Genomic DNA, 26,353 nt, shown 5'->3' on the forward strand with positions numbered 1-26,353 from the left:
ACTGTCACAACACAATCCTCCTTGTGCAGTCTTCTCTGCACAATTGTGGACCTAATGACAACTGAATAAGAACTCCAGCAGAACCCCTTCCCATTCAGCAAAAATACTGCTATTTCTGCTAGTTGGAATAAAAATGAATACTTACATAGGAAAGAAGCTGGGCAGTCCATCTGCTGAATTAAGAGGTTTTTTAAATTGTCTAATATCCCATATCTTTAAAGTATCATCTCCTATGAAACAAAAGAGACAAAGGTTAGCAATAAATAATTCAAATCAAGAACTTACGCATGTCAGAAAATTTCACTCTCTAATACAGAGAGAAGTAGATAAAATTATATAATAGAAGCATTCAAAATGGGAACAATTTGTAAGTTTTTTCCTGGTTAAGTGACTATGACAATGCAAGATTGAGAAGCTCAATATGTAGCACTCCAGTAAAGCAGAAACTCCTCAATGTCTTAATTCTATTGTGGTAATCCCTCCTATCAAGAACCACTATCCACAAAGAGTGGAATCAGATTTCTCAATGGCTAATCTATTCCGAGTTTGTAAGCATTGATGCTTTGCTGCTAGGACCCAATCTAATTTTAAAGATATTAAAGAAATTAAAATGTTGCCATAAGTGGTCTAGATCAAAAACTAAAGAAGTTTAATACGTGTGGATTTTACCTGTCCTTAAAAAGTAAACAGGAAGAACAGAAAGCACATGACAGTCTTCCCCCTCCTTTAGCAGACAAAAACCTGCTATCTCAATATGGAGAAAAGGCCCTGGAATCAGTCAGGAAATCCTCATGGAAGGATGTGGAAGGGAGTCAAGGGAAGCAAGTGAAACCACATTTGCTATAACGAAACCTTTTCACCACAGTACCTTTAGCCAAAAAAGCCAAAATCAAGGTTACAGCAAGAGATTTGTAGCAATTCTCATCTGTGTTTGATAAACATGGTGTGACTGTAGGCCAGTAAAAGTAAGGCTGTTTATCCCTTTTTGAAAAGTTATGACATATTAACGAAGTGAGAACAGGGGTAAAAAAAGAGATTAGTTAGTTATTCTCAGAGACACCTAAATCTCTGCTCTGATTGTCCTTCTGGAACATGTATTTCTAGCATGAGATGAGCGACAGAATCAGAGCTTTGAAGTACCTCAGTCAAGCACCTAGACACATCCTAGCATTTGACAGCAGTGCCTCAGCACTTTCAAGGGTAAAAAGAAGGACATTTAAGCAACAATTCTCTTTAAAAATATCCTGAGATTAATTTTAGACAAAAAGTTACAAAATCTTTCTGACCTAGGAGGCGAGATCTGCTTCCTTCCAAAGTACAAATCTAGCAGGGAAGTAACTGGTTATCTACAAGTATTTTGTGGATTCATAGCCTTTGAGCTGAAGACCTCAAAGGAGGCCTTGGAAATAAAATGTTTTTAAAAGAAGTAACAAAAGGAATCAAGGCCAGCAGTGCCCTTTACAGGGAAAGCAGTAATGTGTGGCCTCGTACATCATGTATGTTTATATTAAAGACTAGGATAACTCCTAACTACAAAATATTTTTAAGAAGTGGACAACTTAAATAAATGATGTCTAGAGCAGAGTATATTTCTGTTCATTGGGAAGCTAAAAAACGACAAGAAAGAATAATGTTGAGTCCCTGTTTTGGGAATATCTGTTTTCTTATTGTTTCCCAGTAGACTCTATCCCAAGCACTTCAAAGCATTTAGTCTTGTAAAATGAGCCCTCCTTTTTTCCTCCCACCCCCAAGAAAAAAAACCCACTTATCGTCAAGATGTTACATCTAAAGCACCAGCACTTTATAAATGTATGCAAAGGACACCACTTGGCCACTTTGCAAATCTCCTGGATAGGGACAGATCTACGGCTAGCAGCCAAGGCTGTTCTGTTCCTAGTGGAATGAGCCTTGACATGATCTTCAAGCTGTAGTCCTGCCAGGTTTTAGTAGGAGAAATGCAGTCAGACATGTAGCTACAGCTACTTTGCTAGCAAGAAAATGTAACGGGCTGGTTAAAAAATTTAGAAGCCTCTAGTAGGACTTAATTTTATGGTTGATTTCAAGTCAGCATTGTCTTAAACTGAAATAGTTTAGAAATAGAAGAGTAAGTATTTGGAGAGGGAAAAATGCCTGAATGACTTGACTTGCTAATGCTGTGAAACTTTTCCATTATTAAGAATTTGCTCCAATTCACTCCTCCTAATTAAAATTATCAGTGTGTAAATGCAAATTGCTTCCTAAATATAATCTGTGTTTTGAGTTGAAGTCACTCTCACTAAGATCACAGAATACTAACTTTCCTCAGCACCAAGGATTTTTTTCAGTAGGATACTTCTATCAATGCTTAGGCTTCTTTAACAGAGCTGCAGCAGCAGTGATCTGTTTTTAATTACTTTATTCATGAACAGAAATAGTTATCCTTAAACAAAAGCATATAAACAGAAGTTGTGCAATTCAGTATGAATATTTAAAATAGTCTACTCAGATCATTCAGTATTTTTTCTTGATGGCAGATTTCTCCAAAGCCTGGCAGGATTATTTAAAGCTTTCATAGCATTTTAAGTAGCATTTCAAACTCTATTTTTTGCCATTTTAATAAGAAGGATACTGATAAACAGGCTTAAGACTGACACAATCAGGTCAAGACACTGCTATGTCAATGGTACTGAGCACTGGATTTATCAAGAGGTAACAATTAGGTCCTAAAAAAACAGTCTTTGGTGAGCAAAGATAGGCATTTTGCAAAGGCCCTTCAGTCAAAATAAGGCCAAAGCACTACTACTGTAAAGATTTTATCAGATTTTTTTCTTTTCTTTTCAGAAGATACTGACCAGGAAGACAAGCACACGAATGCAAATAGGCCCAAAAGAAGCAAAAGTGCTGCCAGGAGTTCACAAAGCCTACAATCAGCAACACTCTATTTAAAAAGAGGGGGATCCTGTGTTGAAAGCAATGCTTGATGACAGAACTTGCTCATGGTGATCAATGAGGGAAGCAAAGAAACATAGGAAATAGGAATTTTAAAAAGTTACAGCTTAGGAATCACATAGCATAACAAGCTTACCAGAATAAGTTTATCAAATCTGAGCCTTTCAGTGAAGGCTTATACCACATACATGAGAGACATCTTACAGAACAAGGTACAAACTCCTGCATTCTGTACTGGCTCTGCAGGAGGAGCTGCAACAACTACAGAGCAACCTTTGGAGGCATCAAAGGTTGGGACCAAAGCCAACAGTCTCATGAGGGAAGTCACAAATCGAGGAATCTATACCTATATTTGGAATATATATACTTCTCAGCATCACCTGCATCAATACCAGCCTGATGGAATACTTAACCATCCTCTCTAAACTTATGAAATGAACATATGAACATTCAGCTAGAATGATACCAGTAGACTTGCATAAGGCCAACTCCAAGTGTTGCAAATAGCTGACTATGCCTACTAAAACTAGTAAATCTATTTCTGGAATGGTTAGAATGAACACCAGTGTTCACCTTCTAAGAAATATTACTTGACAAAAATCCATCTGATTTTTGAAATGTCAGTGTTTGAATTTACTATGAACAGTAATATGGGATTACACTACACAAAAAACCAGTCACTATACATGCTGCTACATAACCCTTGAGTACACATGTTTCTATCTATTAAAGCAATTTCAAAAAGAAGAAAGAAATACAAGGAAAAAGGAAAAAAAGGACCACAAAAAAATCAGGAGTCAAAAAAAGATTTTTAAAATTTTTACAGTAAGACTCCAAGTCAAATCCTAATTCTTATCTCTACCCTGCTCAACAAAGAAAATATTCCCCAAATACTATTCTTCATGGTTCCAAGCATGCAGAAATATCACTTTCTTAAGTTTCTGTCAAGTTACTACCTAATATCCAACAAGAATAGGACTGGGAACTTTCATAAGCAGCTCCTTAGGTTTTCATTTTCCCTTGTGCCTGCAGCTGAGCCTTGCCTCATCTTCTCATATCCAGCACAGAATCTACATCAGATGCAGGAAAGTCCATCAGGCTTTCAATGAAAGTTCCCATGCCCCAAACAACTATCCGTTCTTTGATCCTCAGCACTTGGCAGGTGTGTGAATCTACAAATGCTGGATCCACATCTGCTTTTGCTGGTACAGATCCAAAGCAATACTCATATTAAAGCACTAACCAAACAAGTCAAAATAAGGTATGAATCCTCCTTACTTTCAAGCATAGTGCATACAGTCCTTTTTTTCTTCTTTTAGTACACTAGACAAAGGTAGCACTTTTATCCACACTGAGTGGCCAAATTTCTGTGCAGTCTTACATTCTGCAAACAATCAATCAACATTTTATACAGCTTAGAGCAGAATCTGGTAGATAAAACCTGAGTAAATGAAAGTCTGTTTAACACGAGACAAAAAGTGGAGACAGATGAGGAAGAGCAGGCAAGTAAAAGTGCCACATGCAGTAAAAATAAGAAAAGGTCATTTATGTGATCTACATTCATAAATGTGAAACAGAAGAGAATTTACATAAATGGAGGTTTCAAGACAGCACTAGTGAATACACCTCACTAAGCATTAGCCTTGTTTGCTGTTATATTTAAAAGCACACCAAGGTTTATCCCTAGATTTCCTGAAGTATTTTGTGTGAATGTTTTGAGGGCAATCACTGGCAGACAGATGCAGCATTTTACTTAGTGCAGAATGGAAAGACACAGAGTTCACATACTTTCCAAGCAGGAGAAGGTCTCCCTATATTAAGAGTCTGGTTCAGCAAGGACAAAAAACTTGAGAGCTTTTACCCCACTACTTACAGCCCATTCATGATGGGTAGAGTGGCAGCAGAACTCTGGACCAAGGAACCTGAACAGCAGTTAGTAAACAACACAAGTGCCATTAGTGTCCATATGCCTAGGGCTTTCAAGGATAAGACTACAAAGTCCCTACTGTGAAAGATGTGTTTTGGGAAACAACATTTGGAATCTTTGCAAAGTGACAAGTCAGACAAGAATCAGACAGGATCAAGCAGTATCAGCTGGATTTCACTGTACCAACAGACACTTACTCTCTTCAGTGACAGGGCACAAGGAGGACACAAAGAAAATACAAGCTTTTCAGCTAGGAAATAGATTCATTGTTCAGAATTTTTTTCAATAGTGAATACCTATATTCTGGTATTTTGTGTATGTAATCTCATTCTGTCTATGTACCGAACTGACCAGATGTCCTAAACATATGCTAGGGACAGTGTTAGCTGACATTAATGTATACTGCCTCTCCCTAGGCCTGTTTATTTGGCCTTGGGGCAATGGTAATGCACACACAGAGCTTCTGGTTACAGCTGTTTTCCATCCAGACAGCTTGGCTTGTATGCTTGCACCTGCCTGCAAAATACTGGGCAGATAAATCTCTGCATGAACAGTTATCTTCAACAGACACCATCCTATCCCAATAATGAAGTGAATGAGTCCTCAAACACATCTTTGCCTTCTCAAGTCTTGTTCTGTTATCTAAGACTCATTTATAAAAGTTTTATCTGAAGTTTACAACACAAGCCTTTTTTCAGTCCTGTGGACATTCCAAATTTTTTGCCATTCAAGTATGTCTTGGAAAGTCAATTCCAATCATCAACTTTTGAAGTTTTTAATACAGATTAGATAAAAATTCCAATCAGGACAGAAAATGACATTGCCTAAGAAAGCTGTATGAGGAATTAATACCTCCAGAAGAGAGATAGTGTTATTGAGAGTTACCTATCTTCCACGGCAGAAAACTAAGCAACAAAACTGGACTTTTTTATTTTTAATTAAGCTAAAGATTTCCTTTCAGTGTATTATTACTGCTAGACAAGAACACAGATCAGAAACTGTGTAATACAACCAGAAAAGTTACCTTAAAATATTTCTTAACTGCTGTAAAATGTTCTTGCAGGAACACAGTATTGCATGGTATATCAAATAATAGTAGTAAATTGTGAAACACTTTATATTTTAATCACTAGTATCTGATTTCACTACCTTATCTCCCCCACAAACAAACGCATCTAACAATTACGTGATTTATATGGTTTGTGTAATGAACCATTTTGTGCCATTAAAACCATCTTGCATTCAAGACAGGGTTCTTGGAGTCACCCACCTCCTCGGCTGGCAAGGACAGTACCATCATAGGAAAACGTCAGGCACGAAGTGTCAGTGCCTGAAGCATGGGCTTGCCTGCAGTGGAACTTGGTATGTACCTGTTCACCAAAGAAACAAAACATTACAAAATAAATCACAACTACAGATCAAATTACAAACGGAACTAACGGCACAAACATTATTTCTGGGCTCTGCAGCTATTCCTTATTCTGAACAGATTCCCCTGCATTTTAAGGAGGTACAGCAGCTAAGTCAGACTTTTGAAAATGTTATATTTGTTTCAGAATACATTTTCATAACAAGGGCTTGAACGCAAAATTTGAATTCTTCATAGGTTTAATTATACAGTAGAGATTTACATAGCATCAGTGCTCTTGGAAAACTCCCACTAGCATTGAACAAAGGTAGTTACGCCTGGTTAAGATAAAAATACATTCCAAGACAGTTCTCAACACTCCCCGAAGCAGGCTTTTAGTTTCTAAAACTACTACAATACAATACACATACTTTGGAAAGAACTGAAAATGACTGGAAGAATTTACTTTTGTCAAATTTAATTCCTGATGGAATTCATGGCTTACATAATAGAACAAAGTTCATATATTGTGAGGTTTATGTTCCATTTAGGCACAGTAAAATCCAAGTATGGGAATGATGTATGTTTCATATTAATTATTTCTATTTTGCTGATAATCTTAAAGAAAGATTGAAATTATCTTCAAGTTCATATTTTGTTCTTGTATGGAGATCATGTCTTATTTAAGTCACTATTTAGTAAAATACCTAAGAATTCTATTAACAGGGAAGGAATCTTAAATTAAATTGAAATGGTCTTGTCTAATCAAGCTTTCCCAATTCCCAAAGAAAAACAGAGGTCTCAGCTAAGATTCCAAGACAGGAAGTGGAAAAAGGGAAAAGACAGAAGCAGAGACAAAGGAATTTGAGACAGGTCAGTTCCTAATACCTAGGTAACTATGCTTCTCATTTGCACTCTTTTCATAAAAGAAAATAATTCAGATAGTTGTAAAACTAAGCATTCAAGATATAAGGTTTCCAGTCCAAAGGTATCTCATTTTCCCCTCTGTAAAATGATGATTAAAACATAGAGAAGAAAATGGCAGATGAGTGACCCTGAAGTCTTTTATTTATGGCAATAATGAACAAAACAAAATACATGCATATCAGCATATCTTTCCAAATGAGAGGGGTTGAACAACATGCACAAAATCAGACCTAGAATCTCACCCTGAACAGTAAGAGGACAAAACAATGAGCAGCTGTTCAGTGATTTCTATCCAAACTATGCATTAAAAGAGACACAATTCTAATAAATGAATAAAAAAGGAGAATGTGATCATGAAATGCAATCACACTGACTGATTCAAGCTTGCACAGGAATCCTCAGGTAATTTAACTTCTAATTCTTGACTATGCACCTTACTAAGGCTCTTTTAATGGGCTATTTTGTACGTAAGAGACACAAACTAGTAAAGGAATCAATGTTGTTTATTCTTAAGAAGAGTTGTTCTAAATTTAGTTCAAAAGCTAGAGAATCTTTGTGTAATGAGACTAATAATTATTGCAAGCTTATTTTTATGCACAGATTTAGTCAGTCATTGAGAGGAATGACATGAGGCATTCCCTCCACAAGTGACTCTTCAACAAAGGGGGATTTCAAACACCAACAACATGCTTTTTACAGTACTTGAACACAGAATGCAATGCCCTACACTCAGCTGTAGTAATTGTTTTGAAATTACTGTCTCTTCCAGCCAATTATGCATACCCTGAAGTCTACAAACAGACTGCAGTTTACAACTGTTTGTCTTTGGTAGGAGTGTTTATTAATACTAAAAAACATATTTTGTGCATCCAATTGCATAAAATTTTCCAAGTATGTGGGAATGTGTAAAGAATAAAATGTGAATTGGCTATAATGAAATAAATTTTCTGTAAAATCTATTAAACATTAACAAGTAATTAAAATGATGTATTTTTTGTCTAAGAAATGCCATAGGCACTTTCAAAAACATTATAAATGGTTAATATTCACACTTTAAAAATCCCAGAAGGATTGCATCACAATATTAAGCTAATTCAAATGGGAAAAACTTCATTTGTGCTCCACAACAATCCCATCCCTTCAGGAAATGTCACACTGACATGCATACATTAAAATACAATTTTTTTCACTCAGCTGTCCAACTTAACATGAGAGTGTACGGTTTTTTCCTTTCATTTCATCCTCAATCTGAAATTCTTCCCTTGTTTCATGTTAGATACAAATTAAAATACAGAAAGAGATCTCTCAGAAACAGAACAAATGCCTTTTCTGTTATGTTTTACAAGTAAAATCCCTAAACATCTATAGATAGCAAACCATATAACAGCTCAGAATTTGTGTTATTTTCCTATGGTCAAAAATATTGATTTTATTCACTATTTATTTGTGAATCCATTAATAATACCTAAACCACATCTTTCATGAATTAAACAACTCATCTTAAACTGCCCCCAAGTTGTGCCAGGATAGGTTTGATGGTATATTAGGAAAAATTTCTTCAGTGAAAGAGTGGTCAAGCATTGGAACAGGCTTCCCAGGGAAGTGATTGAGTGACCATGCCCATTTGTATTTAGAAGATGTGCAATACAGCACTTGGGAACATGGTATAGAGGTGGGCTCAGCAGAGTTAAAGTTGCATATAAGGTTTAAATAGTGGGACTTGATGCTCTTAAGGATCTTTTCCAAGTGAAATGACTTCTTAATTTCACATCATGCACTACAGAGCCTTCTCAATGAAGTACCTTTACTCTGACCAGTCTTCACCCTTTTTCAACCATTCCACAGAAATAGGAAAACACCAACATACAGATGTCAAAAACAGATATCAAAAGCAAGTTTCACCCAACTCTATTCAGCTTTGATGCTTTAGGATTTCATATAAAACCAGACTTGACTGAAAGGGATAATAAGATTGCATCAGCAATTCTATTTGTCTTTAAAAATACATTTGCTCAGTAAACCCGTAAAAAGATTGTTTTCCTAACTTTGAGCTCTGCAAGCTTGCCCTCCATATATTATTCTGCAAAGGAATATAACCCTGAATTGTAATACTAAATCAAATATTCTAAAATGATTGAAGGTTGAAAAGAAGTTTTTATACATACTGGCAAACATTCATTGCAGTTTTCAAAGAAAATAATGTTTTTGGCCTCTGACCTCTTAATACTTTTAACAGATGTCTAATCTTGCTAACAAATCATTAGCAAAAAAATTGTTATCAGAATGTTTCTAGCTGGAAAGACATGAAACAACAGAACCAATGTATGCAATTCAAAAATTTGATTCAAGAAGGGAAAGGGAGAACATTGAAACGTAAGATAAAGATGTCAAAATAATTAGGGCAAAGTGTATCTACCCATCTCCTTCTCTGCCCTTCTTTTGTTGCAGAGGTGCCTGCTATTACAAAGTAGTAGTTATGTGCCACACAGAATTTGACAAGTTCATTAATCCTTAACATTTTTTGAAGTTTTAGTTACTTCAGCAAATTCTACAGCAAACCATTATCTTCTGCAACTTGTTTAAAAGCTTTCTAACAAATAACTCCAGCAGTGTAAGCACTTTCCTCCTAGTTTTGTATTCTCCAGCAATGTAAGCACTTTCCTCCTAGCTTTGAGTTAGCACGTATAGTTTTGTTAAGCAATTACAGCTGACCGTACTTGTGTGCAAAATGAGATGACAGGCATAAAACATGAAGCACATGTGAGAAAGGACACAGTTGCATGTATCGAAAAAAACAAAAGTAACAGATAAATGTCAGGGTTTGCAATATCGCCACAGTTCTCAGAGGGAACAAGAGCCAGACGATAAAAGGAAACCAGGCAATGGATTGGAAAGGGGTGGGGGCAAAGGTGCATGACTGGAGGACCATCTGCAATGAGCATCCCTTGTACAAAAACCTGTGTGGACTTAAGAGGACCCATACAGAAGTGAAGACAACACATGCCAGTGTGCCACATGGCCACAGGAACAGCTGATCACAAAAGAATGACCTACAACAGAGCCACATGGCAATAGCTCTGCGTCCCACAACTGCTCTGCTGCTCCAAAACACTCAATAAAACTAATTCTAGGAAAAAGAGAGACCTACTCAGTTTGTTCAGCTCAGAAATCCAAGCCACATCCATGGGAAAAGTAACAGTATGTTTAACTGATGGAATTTTTTAACTTCCACATTGTTTCTGGGATACAGTACTTCACAGTAAGCCAACACTTTCCCGAGATTATAATGCTTCTCACATTCTGCACCCCCCACACCACTTTCCTTTTAACAAAACACTGAATGTCCCAGCCAGGACATTCTTCTTCGTTCTTATTCCTAACATCTTCTAGATTTTCTTACAAAGCAAAGGCAGTAAATTAAGGCAGGCTTTGGGGAAAGTGAGACCTACAAAAATGGCTGTAACACTCTTTCTCTGTTTTACAGATGTGTAGCAAAACATTACTTATTTATTAGTGTGAACACAGTCACACAACCACAACTGAGATTTATGCTGGTTTCAAACACGAGGCAGAAGGGCAGGACTAGCTCAGCAGAGATGCTTCACAGGCAAGTCCCAGGTCATGCACAGCTACTTGAGTTTCAAACTGGTCTTTTCACCTAAGATACTACATACAGCAAAATAAAATAGTTCACACCGACAATACTCAATTGCAAAAGTTGTAATTTTTAACACATATAAAAGCCTTCCAAGATGATATATTATCATAGGCCAGGCTCAAGGTGACAAAACTGAGTTACAAAGCTGCAAGAAGAAAACAAACAAACAAACAAACCAGAAATCTCCTTTTTAATCACAACTGACCAAAGCTGTCTGGGTCTTGGGTGAAAGTGATCCCATCAGAGACAGACAACATCTCAGAGCTGTGATCACAGCTGACAAGACAGATAGGTTCTCAAGGCATGAGTTACACTCCCCAAATGTCTACTTCCCCATCCCCCCTTCAGCCACCTCTATTGAAGCAAGCATTTTCTCCTTTGCTCTCAATTATACTCCACACAAAAAAATATAAGTGCACTTTCTGGGTTTAGTGTATCAATTAAAAATTGTCAGGTCTACACATGTCAGCTGAATTCAGGAATTTCTCAATATTTTCCCTGAGCAGGCAGTTGCAGGCAGGCTATATCAGATGCTTTCCTGAAATCTCTGTAAACATGATCCCCAGGCTTTCAATTTATGTGACAGCTCTTCAATACCACTTCCCGTGGTGTAGAAATGGATGCTGTTTCAGTAATGAGCACACTGATGCAAAACAAGATTAACTTGTGAAATCTGAGGGTTTAATGTTTACATGATTACACTGTTACATGATTTCCTCTTCTCTGTAACTTTCTGATTCAGTGACATCTATACATATAATTAGCAGACCTGAAACACTCCTTCTTTTCTCTCAATCCTAATTTATCAATTATGAATACAGTAACCTAGCCTTACTCATCACAACCAGGACATCTGACTGATAATTGTATTTAACTGTCCTGTGCATCCATTATATCCTCATCTGTTGCAACAAAGGACTTTTTTCTGCGTGACAAGTCCTCAGGATTTCTCTATCTCTCACATTCAGCAGTGGTTCAACACCCTTCAATAATCTCTCACACGTATTTCATTGAGAAGCTTATTTATTTGAAATTACTGAACCCTTAAAAGACTTGGCTCCCTTTTTTTTCTCCCAAATATGCTGTAGTTCTTCTAGAGCAACTACATTGCAATGAAAAACCTACATAACTGGGATTTAAAAAAAAGGTGTATATCTTTTTTTTAATGTATGGAATCTTCAATGAACCATGCTTTATATTATGCAATTGTGATTGAAAATAAAAACAAGTGCGAAATACTTACTCAGAAAATGCTTGGAAATTATGGAAAAGAGCAGTCTAAGAAGAAAAGTCATACAGTAATGTAGCCAGTGAAGGTGAAAAATTGTTTAGTGTTTTGTTAATTGCAATTTATACAAAAACTTTATTGCTGTTTCTAAAAATAAATCGAAAATATTTATGCAGAAGGCAACGAGAAAAGCCACCTGATACATTTGAGCATACATGGGTTTAGGCAAAACATGGAAGCAAGCAGGCTGGCCTGACCTAGAGATGTGTGTGATCCACTGCAGAGTGGTGAGAAAGTCCTTCCTATCTGTCCATGCTTCCTTCACCAGGAAGAACATTCAGTTTCTAAGAATATTGCTGACCACAGAACAACAACAACAAAAAAATTCTTCTTATTAAAGCTTATTCATCAAGAAGTATTTCAGGAAACTATTTTAGAAATATAGCTTCTTAACAGTATTGCTAAATATTTGCCTAAAGGTTTGAAAATGAAACCCCAGCTGAATGTTTGGCTGCATGGTCAAACTTTGCATTTGAGAAAATAACCTATCTTGCCCACAAAAATGATAAGTATTACTAATAAAAACAACTTTTGGAAACTATTCAGTTGGCTTTCTTTGGGGATTTTTTACACTGCACAAGAAAACACACAAGGATGTTAAAGAAACTTTCTTCTGTATCTTTTCATAACTTATCTAATCCATTTCATCTTATCCTAGCAAATATACATTTTATCTCCTTTGTACTATCATAAATATGGCTTCTGTAAATCCAAAAAAAAGCCAACTCCTTCTTTTGCCTCTCTAGAAATTAAATTAATCAGTCTTAGACTTGTGCAGCTGTTAAGGTTTCCTTGCCTTCCAGAAAACAATCAAATGGGATCAATATTATTTTGCAAAAATCTTATTAAAGATTCAGCTAAGGTACACTAGAACTCCACTGAAAGTTCACAGATTTCTTCAAACTCATCTATGTCAACACTGGATATTTAATATAATTTAAAAGTAGCTTTTGGCATACTGGCATATAAACAGGAAAAAAATTATAAAGAAGCTACAAAATTGTCTTCAAAAAGCACCTATGACAGATTTATTCTTAGCTTACTCCCTGATATGCAATATAATTTCTCAAATTCTTTCAGTGTCCCCAAAGCTTAAACCACTTTTGTGGTATAATAGAGCCACAGGGTAAATAGAGCAAAATATGACTGAAAATACATAAAAATCTACATAAAGTTAACATTTCTTATTCAGGAATCCTTGAGCCAAAGAAAGTGTAGTTCGCAGTGAGTTTTCAAAGATGGTTGCATAATGGATCTATTTGCTTGCTAGAAATAGTAGCTAGCACATGTATATTCTAAGAGGATGGGTGTATTTCTCTAAGGAGCAAGATATTCTTTCTTTGACTTTTTTTCCTGATAAAAATGCACTGCAAACCATCATGCCATATTATCTCTGCACATTATTTAAAAATGTAATTTTTTTAAACTATGGATTTGGTTTTATTCATTCAGATGGAACAATGAAGATAGAAGATTGAAGAATGTTAAAAGGGTAAATTATATTTTTCCTCATGCATGTCAGTGATAAAATGAGCATTCTCAAATAAACTTCATTTTCTTTTCAAGCAATATTCTTATCTCAATTCCATGGTACTTTCTTTGATGTTGTTTTTTCTCCCAATAGTTTCATATATTCAACTAGCTAAATAAGCAAACAAATAGAAACCCCACACATTTGCAAGCAAAAACTGGTAAAACAGGAAAAAATTCAAAAATTGTTTATCGTGGTTTACACTAACAGAATAGAATGTTCCAAATTAGCTTTCAGAGCAGCAATCAAGTACCTAAGCATCAGAGTGAAAAACCTTGTAATACCTTTAGGAGAAAAAGTTGCTTGCTATTCCTCAGTGCAATTATTGATAAAATTTCAAACACGGGTCACTTTTTAAATTAGCTTTCTTTTTTACCAGACATTCAAACAAATTACTATTTTAAGTATGAGAGAAGGTATTTTTTTTGCAATTAATATCCTTAAATCAATTAACCCCTTCTGTCTCATGTAATATACATAATAAGATGATTATTAAAGGTATGGAGATATAAAAAAGTCCAAATTTATATCTAAGAGTTCTTCAAACAGACTACAGTATTTCCATGAAAATTTGTCTCTGAGGATTAGGAAGTGTTACAAATTTTTTCATTCTGCAACTAGCCTTCTCCTCTACTAGTAATGCTTGCTATCTGTTTCAAAACCCTCTTTCCTCTTCTTTTTCTATTTCCATGATGTAATACCTACTTCCACTGCATTTCACAATTCTCTTTGACCACTAGCATCCTTAGAATTCTTTTCCATCTAACAAAAAAATTCATTTCATATTCTCATTCTAGCCTTCTAGTTTCCCTTCAGCACAATATTTCACACTTACACCCAGCAACTTCATAATTCTTCTTCACCAGCAATGGCACTCTCATAGTACTGGGAGATACATGAATTGCTACTTGTGAAATTTGTATCTCAAAACCTTATCTGCATTACCCACTTTTCCACAAACAGCTCCATGTTCCTCTCTTTCTCTCGCCTTTTCATCCAATACTACCTTCTCCTCCACCCTCATTCCTTGTCAATCTCACTTTAATCCATTTGAGAATGCTACTTAAATTCCCTCCTGAGTCTCAGGTTTATCCCTGACAAATCCAACATGGGATGCTACTCAACCCTTACTGCCATCAGCCTTGGGGGAAAAGTGTCTATTTTCTGTTGCCCTTCTTCATTGTTTTATGAAGTCCTGTATCTCCTGCACACCATCTACATGTTGGCTCCCTTCTTCTCTATTCCCTCTGGTACATGGTACCTTTCAGTTTCTCTGGATATTCATTGCTACCCAAACCCCCTGGTCACTGAACTTCTCACCCTATAGTGTACATACCTTATTCACACTATGCCTCCCAGTATTTTCATGCCATTAACTGCCTTCCAAAACAAGGCACATCATTGACTCTCTGCTGAACATCCTAGTTCACCTTGACATCACTCTGTGAATGTCTAGGTGCCAATTTAATTCAGCATGATGAAAGCTGTTCCTGATTTTCTTAAATGGATATCATATCTTCTCAATTTCCCTGCAAGACCTTCCCTCCTTTAACCATTCATCATAAGAAAAATGTTATTATATGCATGTCAATGTCCTTTCATCTCCTTTCTGTCACACATTGTAAAATGTACTGTAATAAATCCAACCAATAACCTGCTGCCACTATCATCACTTTAATGTGTTTTCCTTCTTTGTTTCCTTGATAATGGAAACCCCCTTTACTTTTAGGGGTCCATTCTTGCCTCATTCTGTCTCTTTTAACAGCTGTATTTCACCAATGAACTAAATACACTGTCTTTCAATTACAATAATTACAGATCATTGATTTAGTCCACAAGCACATATATATTTTTCTCACAAATAAAAAAAAAACCAAAATCAAACCAAAGAAAACCACCACTCCTTTTTCTGCAGCACATGTGGAAATGAAGTAAATTATCAGTCAAAAAATTATTTTAAAAAAACCAAAATGCAGGGGCTGAGAGACAAATAGTAACCAAGTTTACACACTGCCTTATTTTTGTTTGCTGGTGTAAACCTCTTCCCAACTTGACATTTTTTGTGCCTTGTCATTTTTTTTGTCACTTGTCATTTTCTGACATAGGCATCTTTAGTTAGGAAAGAAGTCAAAAGAAGTCAAAACTGAAGTTCGTTTTACATGTGCAGACAGACAGCACCACAAATTACTGCAGCCCTACCACCTCAATGCAACAATCAAGAAACCACACTGACCTGTCTGGCATACAGAAAACACTCCTACACCTCTGCCAATGCCTACCCAGTCTGGCAACACACTTCAACATATCAAATATTGAAATCAAGCAGACATTTTCACATTTGTGACAAGTAACAAGCCAATGGCTTGCAATGCTTTCTGCTCACTGCAACAGGTCAACACTTCTGAAAAACCACTCAGGCTTTTCAAGGCATTGAATATATGCCAGTCCTCCTGTTACAAGGGCAGAGATGCACCACCTGTCCTCCTTTTGCTGCTGTGAGCACTGGTGAAACAGTATCTATAAAGGTCCACACAAGATTCTCTGATGACCTCCACAGGATGAAGTTTGTTTACAGACCTCAGACTCTCCAGGTGAGACCACAGAACTGCATAATGGTGAGGACAAAAAGCAGGCTAGTGAGCCAGGATGCAGTGCCATTTATATTCTAATATCAGGGAACATGCTGATCACAGCAGCTACAATCATCAGGAGCTCCTAGCATCCATAAAAACAACAGAGAATCCATGATTATCTAATTAATTAAGAGTTTTTAGAGCAACTCTCTCTTTGCATATAAATTAGCACAGTACTTTATCATTTGGCCATCCTATCCCAACCTTCACAAAATGCACTAAATATAAAATAAAATTTAGTGGTCATTATGGGTGACTGCTTTGAGCACAAAACAGTCACAAGCCAAATCTCAAAGTGTTACATATACAGAGTGCAAAATGAAATAGTAACCATAATGGAACTTCTTTACAACTCTGCTTAATTTAAATGAAAATTACATATGTTGAAATATGTAAGAATATGTTGTTTGAATTACTGCTTAAAATGATTATACATTATTCAGAAAGTCTATTGAACTAGAATGCCATTATAAGTCTCTGGACATACTTAGACACATTGCATATGTATTTACATATAATGTGTGAAACACAAAGGTAGCCATATCCAACTCCAAGTCCAGTTCTCTATCTCATGAGAAATTTAGAACTTGGTTTAAGGAAAGCAGCTGTTTCACGGATGTATCTGATTTCAGTCTGTGTAGTATCACTCCAGTCATACATTAAATAAAACACAGCTGGACAATGCTCCACCTATTTCACCACCTCTCTGCTAACTGTTTAGCACTAACATCTGTTGAAAACAAACTTTAGGAAATGGGAAGATCATGAAATACCCCTTTATTTTAAAATATTTTGCACTGGAAGAAGTTTTGCTTAGTCATGAAGAAAGCCTCACATATATTCAATCAGGTTTTAATTATGAGATTTGTACCTAGAGTTGCAAGAAACCTGTTTACTGAAGCTGTCTTACAAAAAATATATTATTAAAAATACTTCTTATTTCATATGATCAGTTTAGTTCTGTACCTGCTGCCAAGATATAATTTAGCTGTGCAGTTCATCTTCTCATTGATAATAACGGACACAAAAATAACTTGTTTGGCTTATAATCTTATTATGAATTCTCTAGAAATGCCATTCAAATCTTTTCAGTTAAAGTTAACAAGACTTACATTCTTTAGGAATTGAGTATGGTCTCTAGTGTATTATGGCCAATTATTTAAACTGTATCCCCACAGAAGTGCACCTTTTAATGGATGCAACCATGAATCCATTGTTCTCTCTGTAGAGAAAAAGTTGTTCTTTATCAAACTCCCTGAGTTAAATGTATGTAACCTATGCCTCACTATAACTTATCTCCTGCAAACCTCCTGTATATTCCATGGCTCAGAAGCCATTTCCCATTTTTTGGTTTTAACTCACTTGTTCAAGCTGTAACAGATTTCCTTCTGTTAAGTATTTTAAAATGTGCGAGTCTTTGGTTTCTCTAATAAAATAAATACAATGACCAAGAGTCGTACAGAAATGCACTTTTCATGGCTTTTAGGTAATTCACAACATAATCCTGCTCTTCATCTCACATGCTTCAAGAAATAGTGACCTAGCACAATGAGATACATTTGGAGGCAAAACCAGCTTCCTAATATACACATCAAGCTCAACAGTCTTTCCATAATTTACAAACCCTATCAGACTCTAGACCACTGAAGTGTTCAGCTTGCTTGAGCAATGCATACACTACAGTATCTAAAAGCCATTTCTCTGATAAGCCAAACCACTCTGGAGTTCACTTCTTGTTAGGTCAGAATGTAGTATTTATACCTTCCACTTTTCACCTCTGAAAAAAAGGAAAATTTTCTCTAAAGTAACAAAGCTAGCTCAAGAAGGCTTTTTATTTTTTTCCATTATTTTTCATTATTTCATCTTTCTATTTCTGTAACATTATTCATGTTGTATTAATACTAATAGCACTACAATATTAATAAAGCCAATCATGTTGCTATAATGCCTACTCTTCTCAAATTGTAATTTTGAAATTATTTCTCTTAAGTCTTACATTTAGTTTTCCAAATAATAAACCAAAGAGAGATATATAATCCTTGTGGGATAAGCCTTTTTTCTCAACCATACATGAATCCAAAACAAAATCCTTTAACCTATTTTCATTGGGGTGAGACGGACTTCAAGATTTAGAATTGCCTTTCATCACTATATTAGATAGTGCAAACATTTAGATAGTTCTTAACTATAAACTGTTTATTACATAAGAGAGAAATGCACTTAGAAATACAGCAGGGCACATTTTATCTCAGCACATGATTGTCAGATTCTTTACTGTGGCTGGCTTCAGGGTACAGATAGTGATGTACTGGCTAACCCAGACGTATACAAAAAGGAATAATATATGAATCTGTTAATATTTGCTGCTGGCAAGCTTGTGTGTGATTTCCAGTTTCTGGAACAGAGGTCTGGCACATATACATATGGAATGAAAGAGTGGAATATTATGGATATGGAAAACTTACCTTAAGTTTGAAAGGGGAATATAGTATATTTGGATATCCTTCATCTTGTATTTACACAAGAAATTTCCAGATGTAGCCAGACTGCCCTCTTCAAAGCATGAAGCATGTTACATACTTGGGGGAAATTGGAAGATTTCCCTGCTGTTTAGCTGTGGTAGTGATATTCAGCAAATTTAAGAACAGTCACTGTAAACTGTTTTTATTAAATACTGACATTTCACAGGAATATTTTTAATGCTGTGGAGATATCAATATAAACATTAAATTCTATACATTAAAAAATCATCCAAATAGACAAGGGAATATTCCACGGTGAAAAAAGATTAATAAAATCTTGCTGGTGTGAAAAAAAGTGTAATTCTCTAATGCTGTGATGGATAAGATGACAAAGACACACAATGAACTGGTAAAAACTGCATCTAAAAATGCATGTGTATAGCAAAGTTTTCTAGTGGACAGATATAAGACATTTCAGGAATTAATTACTGACAGCCATGTCTTTTGCATGTCAGTACATGCAAAATGAATCCCGTAACTGTGTGAATATTCAACAACCTCTTGTTCCTAACACATGGGTATAAATCCCCTCAAATGACCTTCCAATTAATGGGAAAGTATTTACAGCAAGTCTCAGATCTTACTACTAGTTTTGATTACTCTGTCTTGGCAGCATCAGCTGTAAAATCCATCATGAACAAACTAAAGTTTGCAAAAGAAATTTCCAAATAAGATCTGGACTTGGATTTCCATTAAAAAAGAACAAAAACCAAACAATTCAAAACTTTTCAAACAATTATTTCTCATTATCTAAATCTGTGTCCTTAGTTGTACACTATTATTTCAAAATGGCTCCAGTACTTGTGAAACCTTTTGTCTCTAAAAATTCTACCTTAAAACTTCCAACAGCACACCACAAAATTAAAAACTAAAAGCTTACAGAAACCCTTCCAAAGCAAATCATCACTAAATATAGAAATGTATTTATCTTACATCTATAAATCATGCAATTATTTGGAAAATACTTTTAACATGACTATTTGTAATTAAAATGTACAGAGCTTAGATCTGTTTAAATTCAGGGCATACTGTGACGTTCCACGTTTCTTCCCCTTATATTTTGAGGATAGGGTGGCTGAAGGGCATGTGGAAAACAGATTATTGGGATTACCACTTGATCACATCACTTTTGGGAATATTCATGTGGGCAGTACATTATTATAGTGTTGAATTTCAGTATTATTGTGAATTTTAAGTTCTGCAAGACCACTTTGAGCTTTAGCTAAGTAATTTAAACTGATCAAAATACATAAATTATTCTAGCAATTTAAAATCAGAGTAGGTTTTTAAAACAAGGAGAAAAGAAAATGCTAACAAAGCAGTAATTCAGCAATACTGCATCAAATGCTCACTTTAGAGCAGAAGAATGGAGTTAAAGCTATGCCTGTCTTTTATGAAACAAGAAAGTAAAAAAATAGAGGTCAATCATTCACTATAAAAATATTTCCATGAGCACTGAACCAATTTGCTTAATGAGAATCATGCTGAAAATTACAAAACATTGTGCCTTTCATGTTCAGATTTACACTATATAAAAAATAAACCTATTACAGGTGTAAAAGGCAAAGTTATTACAGAGGTATTTGTTGAAACTAATTCTTTACTACTTATAGTGCAGCCAGTAGAAAGGTAAAAGCTTACAAAAATTACTCAAAGTTTATAACCAAGTTTAACATAGCTAGGAAAAAAAACAGATAAGATTTTGAGTGTACAAGCTGCTTTCTCAAAGGCATTTAAAAGACATGACCACTTCTCTTACAAATTGCCTCCTCAACATCTTTGTTAATATTTTCATCACAGCTGCAATGATATATCATAAAATAGGTGATGTGTGAAACTGTGCAACATGATTCAGCCTGGCATACACAGAGAAGTTGTTTGTGCTCTGCTGTGCTGAACACATCCAGGAAAAGATGGAGGAAAAAATTCACATAACAGGTAGCCTCATCAGGTGGTTTGAAAGATTAAGAAAGGCTAACTAAAAAGTCTAGCTTTTTTACCCCAAAAATCCCTAATTGTAACTAATGAAAAAACATCTCCAGCTTTCCTGCTTATTGTGGAAAATGAAGGGAGATTTTGTGTTCACTGAAAAGATTTCAATTTTAATTCACAATACGCTTCAAAAGTTATTTCAGTCTTTCCCTATCTCCAAGAATGAGATGTTCCCATTTTTGGACAGGAAAATCAGAACACAAAGGTTTAGTAGTTGGCAAGACACTCTGTATTCTCTATACTAAAGTCTGATTCCATAGATCAATTTGTTCAGAAATATATACTACTACAGGCTTGCAAAAGCTCTAAATGGGCAAGCACAGGTAAGATGAGGAATTTGAACTTATTTGAACTACAGCTAAACCTAGTGGTTTCACTGCATTGCCCTGTGAACCAAGAATTTTTGAGGTACTGCCTTATTTTGACCACTAATGCTCTTCAACTTTCCATATTTGCCAGACACTTTTCTCCATGTCTCAGAACATTTAAATTGAGAATGTTCTAATGTGCTATGTTATGATTGACTACTTCACACTGTTGTTTCCACTATTCATTCAAAGTTAGAAGGAAGTTATTTTTTATGTCCTTTGAAGCTGTTATTTTAAGCCAAGTTGACAGTGTTCATAATATTTCAAATACACTGACAGATCGCTCTGCTAATGTGCACTGTAAAAGCACATGTACATGAACCTTAAAGAAGAAACATGCACTGACAAAATAACATACGTGAGAAAATAATACAGATTTATGACAAAACAAAAAAATCCTCTGAGGCAGGTGATTATAATGGATCATGATCCTGCTGAGGAAGTTTGGAAAAAGGTAGGCGAAGCCGGAATGCATTTGGCTAACTTCAGCACTAGCAAGTTACCAATGTCAGTGTCATGAATTAAGAAAAAATCTTCCTCCAAAAGTTCCAAAAGTGTTTTTACTCTCACTGCATACAGCTGGGAGATTTGGAATCATACCAAAAAAGAGTGGAAGTAAAAAACTGAATGAAACATTCATGGTGTTCATTACTAGTCAGAAGTGAATTGATCACACGCTAAAATCACTCCCTAAGCAAAGCAATATAATTAAAATTAAAAAAAAAAAAACCCAAACCAAAAAACAACAGATTCTGAGATAGTTCAAAAGTGGCTTGGAAAAAAAACACCACATGATGAAGATAACCAAATAACTACTTTGACTTCAGAAGAATGGATAAAATACAACATAGACAAGATCTTATCTTCCCCTAAATTAAAAATCAACAATTATTCAATCACACCATTCTAGACCAAGTTCTACACCATGGAGCACCATACAACACAGGTGATGTGCCTGTGATGATGGGGATGTCACTGCACAACATGTTCATTTTTAATTTCTTTACCCTTTGATTGACACATCAGTATGATTTCTCTAGACAGGCATAACAAAGTAATGTGGGAAGCAGAGAATAAAAATATACCAGCATCAGAAACTATGACAAAGGAGATTTGTGGGGTATTTTCTTTCTTGCAAAGTGGTACAGTGATGGCTTCCCACCAACACTGCCCCATTGTACCTGCTTCTAATGAGTGTCCCTTTTGCTCTTTGAAAGTGCATCATCACCTCTTTCCTTTGGGGTACTCATTTCTGCCCATGGAACTGGTGCTTCTGTAACACTGTAATACTGTAATAGGACAAGAGGCAACAGGCAGGAATAGATGCACAAGAAGTTCCACCTGAACATGAGGAGGAACTTCTTTACTGTGCACTGACAGCACTGGAACAACTTGCCCAAAGAGGTTGTGGAGTCTCCCTCACCTGAGGTATACAAGAATGATCTGGACACAATCCTAAACTGTGTGTGTGCTCAGGGATGACCCTACTTGAGCAGGGAGGTTGGACAAGATGACCCACTTTGGGCCCTTCCAGCCCCACCCATTCTGTGATTCTGTGAAGAGTTGATGAACCTTTTTGAGTGGGAAAGCAGGGACTTTACATTTTCACTGAAGTAAGACAGAACAGAAGCCTCCCTCTCTAGTAGGGACTGTGTTTGACTCAACTCAAAAATAAATGCATCTAAAAATCTTCACAACCAGGATAACAGCCACTATGAGTGTTTATCTAGTGTGAGCCATAATATCTGGATGGACAATCTTCATGGATATAATTTGTACTGTTAGTGTCTTATGCAGGAACAGGGGTTTGGGCACTCAGGATCAGCATTAAACTGTCATTTACATTCTTGCACAAAGGCAAAATCAAATTCAGACAGTCACAACAGACCTTTATTGCATCATTCCTGTCATGACACTATGGTCAAATAAGCAACAATCAATTTTAAACACCTTCCTGAATCTCTCCTTCCAGATGAATATGGACCAGGCACATAGCATAAATAATGATGCCAGAATAAATCCGAACTGATATGGCAAGTATTTTCTGCTTTCAAACACTAGTGACTTTTGCTACTGACTGAATAGAGCTTTGTCAAGATAAACATAAATGCTCTCTTAATTTTGACTTGATACAGTTGTACTGTAGCACAGCAAAATCTGTATATATATAGCTCTACACTTGTTTTAACAGAACCAAATGGTATTTGCTGAATGGGAATTACAGCTTTCTGTTCAAAAGTCAGAAGTTTATATTTCTACTATATATTTCTTTATGAAGTTTAATCATCACACCTCGATCCTCCACAGCTTTACCATTTTCCTATGTCACACACAGATTGTACCCCAAGAACAGCATCAATTTGTAATAACAGCATTTTCTTGTTTGCCTCTGCAAGCATTTCTGCATCCTGTCAGGCCAGTGCATGTTTTCATCATTCCACTGCAGGAGTCAGTTTCATCCTTTTCTTTCAAACTGTCATGCTGAACACATGCTGCATTTGAAAATTTTTTTCTGATCCCCTTCCCATCCCCAAATATAAGATGATGGCTTTTTCAAATTGTTTAATCAGCATGCCTTTTGAAACACTTGATTCTAATTATACTCAGGGATCTCCAGAGGATACCAGCAGTCTTAGGTAAGAATACCACAAAAAATACAATTTACCTTCTCCTTCACTCAAAAACCTTGCATGCTTCTTAATGAAACCAACAAAAGCAAAGACAAAGACTCTTTAGACATTAAAAATACAAACCCAAGAACACCACTAACTTAATTTCTACTAGAAAATCACTTTAGTCTTGCCTTGTTATACAGGGGTCACCCACTAGAAATTGCACAAGACACACAGGATATATCTTTAAATTACTCATAATCACCTTAAACTGCACTCAATCAGCATTGCAATATGTCATCATACAGACACAGAAAAGTTCAAAAGGAAAAGCACATGAAAAAGCAGACTACCAAGAGCACTATTGTTAAAACTACACCAGAAAGCTTAATATTTCAATACTGTATATGTTAAAATAAACAACATACACAGGTGATGAAAGCCAGCCTCTGAAAAATTTATTATTCTGTTAGAACAAGTTTACACTTAGGATGAATTCTCAAGCTTCGTGCCATTAGGAAGTTTTACTAGGTTTATAGTAGAAATAAAAACAGAAATAAAAATAGATTGCAATCCCAAAATACAGGCTGTACTTTGAGTATGATCCACAGGCTTTCTTTTCCTTTTAAAACTATACATTTCCTTCTGCCTCCAGCAATCAAATCTTGTTAAATCTTTGTAAAAAGCTGCCCAGATTGTCTGTTTTCCTTTTAAAAATCAAATATCTTGAAAAACGAATTTGAACAGACTAATGTAACCTGCACTAGTTCAGTTTTACTTACCAAAGCTATCCAACTGGAATTGTACAGCTTTCAGAGATCTATAACACCAGTTCCACAATCCTGCTCTTCTTGCCTCATTTCCATTGTATTCTCATTTTGGCTTTAAAAAAAGATTGACTCTATTTCCATTTTCTCCTCCAATGCATGCCATTGCTACCTACCCCACTTAATCTTCTTTGCATAAGATGGGGCATAAAAAGAGAATATGGATGATTTACTAGGCTGATTATTTTTCAAAGCAGTAAAACTTAGCCTGATGAATTTGCACTTGATATTGCAAAATTAAACTCTTGGAACTGGACTGGTTTGTAAGCTATACTACACAAAGCAACAGTGAGTACTGAATGCTCTAAGCTTCAAATCATAATGTAGTAGCAAGAATATCGTTCAAACCATAACTACTGGAAATTAGATTATTTAGTTCAATATAAACAGAAATATTTCCTGATTTTGATAAATTTGAAATGGTTTCCATTCTGATTCCTTCTGACTGCAATGCATTTACATATGTGGTTCAAATTTGCCTCAGTGTTTATTTTTACACATTAAACAATATAGCATTTGCCATGTAATGTGCTGCATTGGCTGTATCATCACCCACTTAGATGCTCTTCTTATCTACCTATTATATGGATTAATGATTGGTTTCAGTATCAAGTTTTAAGAGTTAGCCCACAATACATTTAACATCTCAAATAAATTATATAACAACTAGAAATTACAGCTTTTCTCACAAGCATTCCATCTTAAATTAATAATAATCTACATACAAATATTTGGTCAACTTTTTTTTTTTTTTTTTCACACAGACTACCAAGAGTTTTCCCAGCATTTTGAACTTAATAGCAGCAGATTTAATGATCAGTGGTGGAAAAGCAGAAGAAACACTAAGTCATGCCTAAAAGTTAGTTGATTTTCAGGACAGAGGGGAGAGGAGGGGAAATAAATAAAAATATAAAGTACCAAAACTGATTTTATGTGTTTCAACATTTGCACTCGAAATAATAGAAGCATATATTGTTATCAAATACTGGACTTACAGTCATATTCCTATCCCAGATCTGGATAGAGCCATCTTGGCAGCCGGCTGCAATAAGTTTCCCATCTCTGCTGTATGTGCAAGTTGTAGGAATCACCCGTTTTCCTTGAACTGATCGTGGCTTAAAGACACTTTTGTGCTTTTTTTCATTGTTAACATCCCAAGTCCTCACAGTTCTGAAATAGGAGTTTAAATAAATGTTTATATATATATATATAACAATTCTTCTTGTGATAAAACCAAACAACTTTTCCAGCACAGATGGCATATAATATTGTTCAAATTGAATCATAATGGCAAAACAGCATTAAAGATATGTGGAGAACTTTTCAATAAGAAACATCATGTTCACTAAAATGCATCTGAAGTTTAAAAAAATAATAAATAAAAAAAAAAACCCAGACCAAAACACTTTTTCCCAAAACTCTCATGTAAATACATAAATTATTTAGAATTTGGAAGATAATAAAAAGTTAATACACAGCTACTTAATAATTTCCACTGCCACTGGAAATCAAGGAGAAGAAAGCATTCACTCTTCTACAAAGAATAAATACTGCAGGAAATAGGCATGAATCATACAAATTAAAAACTTCAACAGACTTCTTAACTATTCAGACATAACAAAATCTGAATATTTTGCTTTTAAATGGCTGGTTTTTCTTCACACTTCATTTTAAAAAGGCATTTTAAACATTAATTGTAATACTATTGCAGTTCTCTTCTACTAATCCTGAAGGTGTTAGAGTTCTGTTATAAAAATGTTCTTCAAATATTTTAGAAAGAATAATTTATGTA

The 26,353-nt window shown here is 35.4% G+C and overlaps 1 protein-coding gene across 1 annotated transcript in view; it reads right to left on the minus strand.

Moving 5' to 3' along the window:
* The window catches only part of WDR70 (WD repeat domain 70), a 127,070-nt gene that overhangs the window by 29,047 nt on the left and 71,670 nt on the right, over positions 1-26,353 (minus strand). Inside the window, exons 10-12 of the mRNA XM_079330109.1 lie at positions 25,557-25,731; positions 6,126-6,225; positions 146-230 (exon numbers count right to left, since the gene is read on the minus strand). Of these exons, the coding sequence (XP_079186235.1) occupies positions 146-230; positions 6,126-6,225; positions 25,557-25,731 (360 nt within the window). The remainder of the gene's footprint in view (positions 1-145; positions 231-6,125; positions 6,226-25,556; positions 25,732-26,353) is intronic.

This window comes from Erithacus rubecula (assembly GCF_903797595.1).
Source record: "Erithacus rubecula genome assembly, chromosome: Z".
Lineage (NCBI taxonomy): Eukaryota > Metazoa > Chordata > Aves > Passeriformes > Muscicapidae > Erithacus > Erithacus rubecula.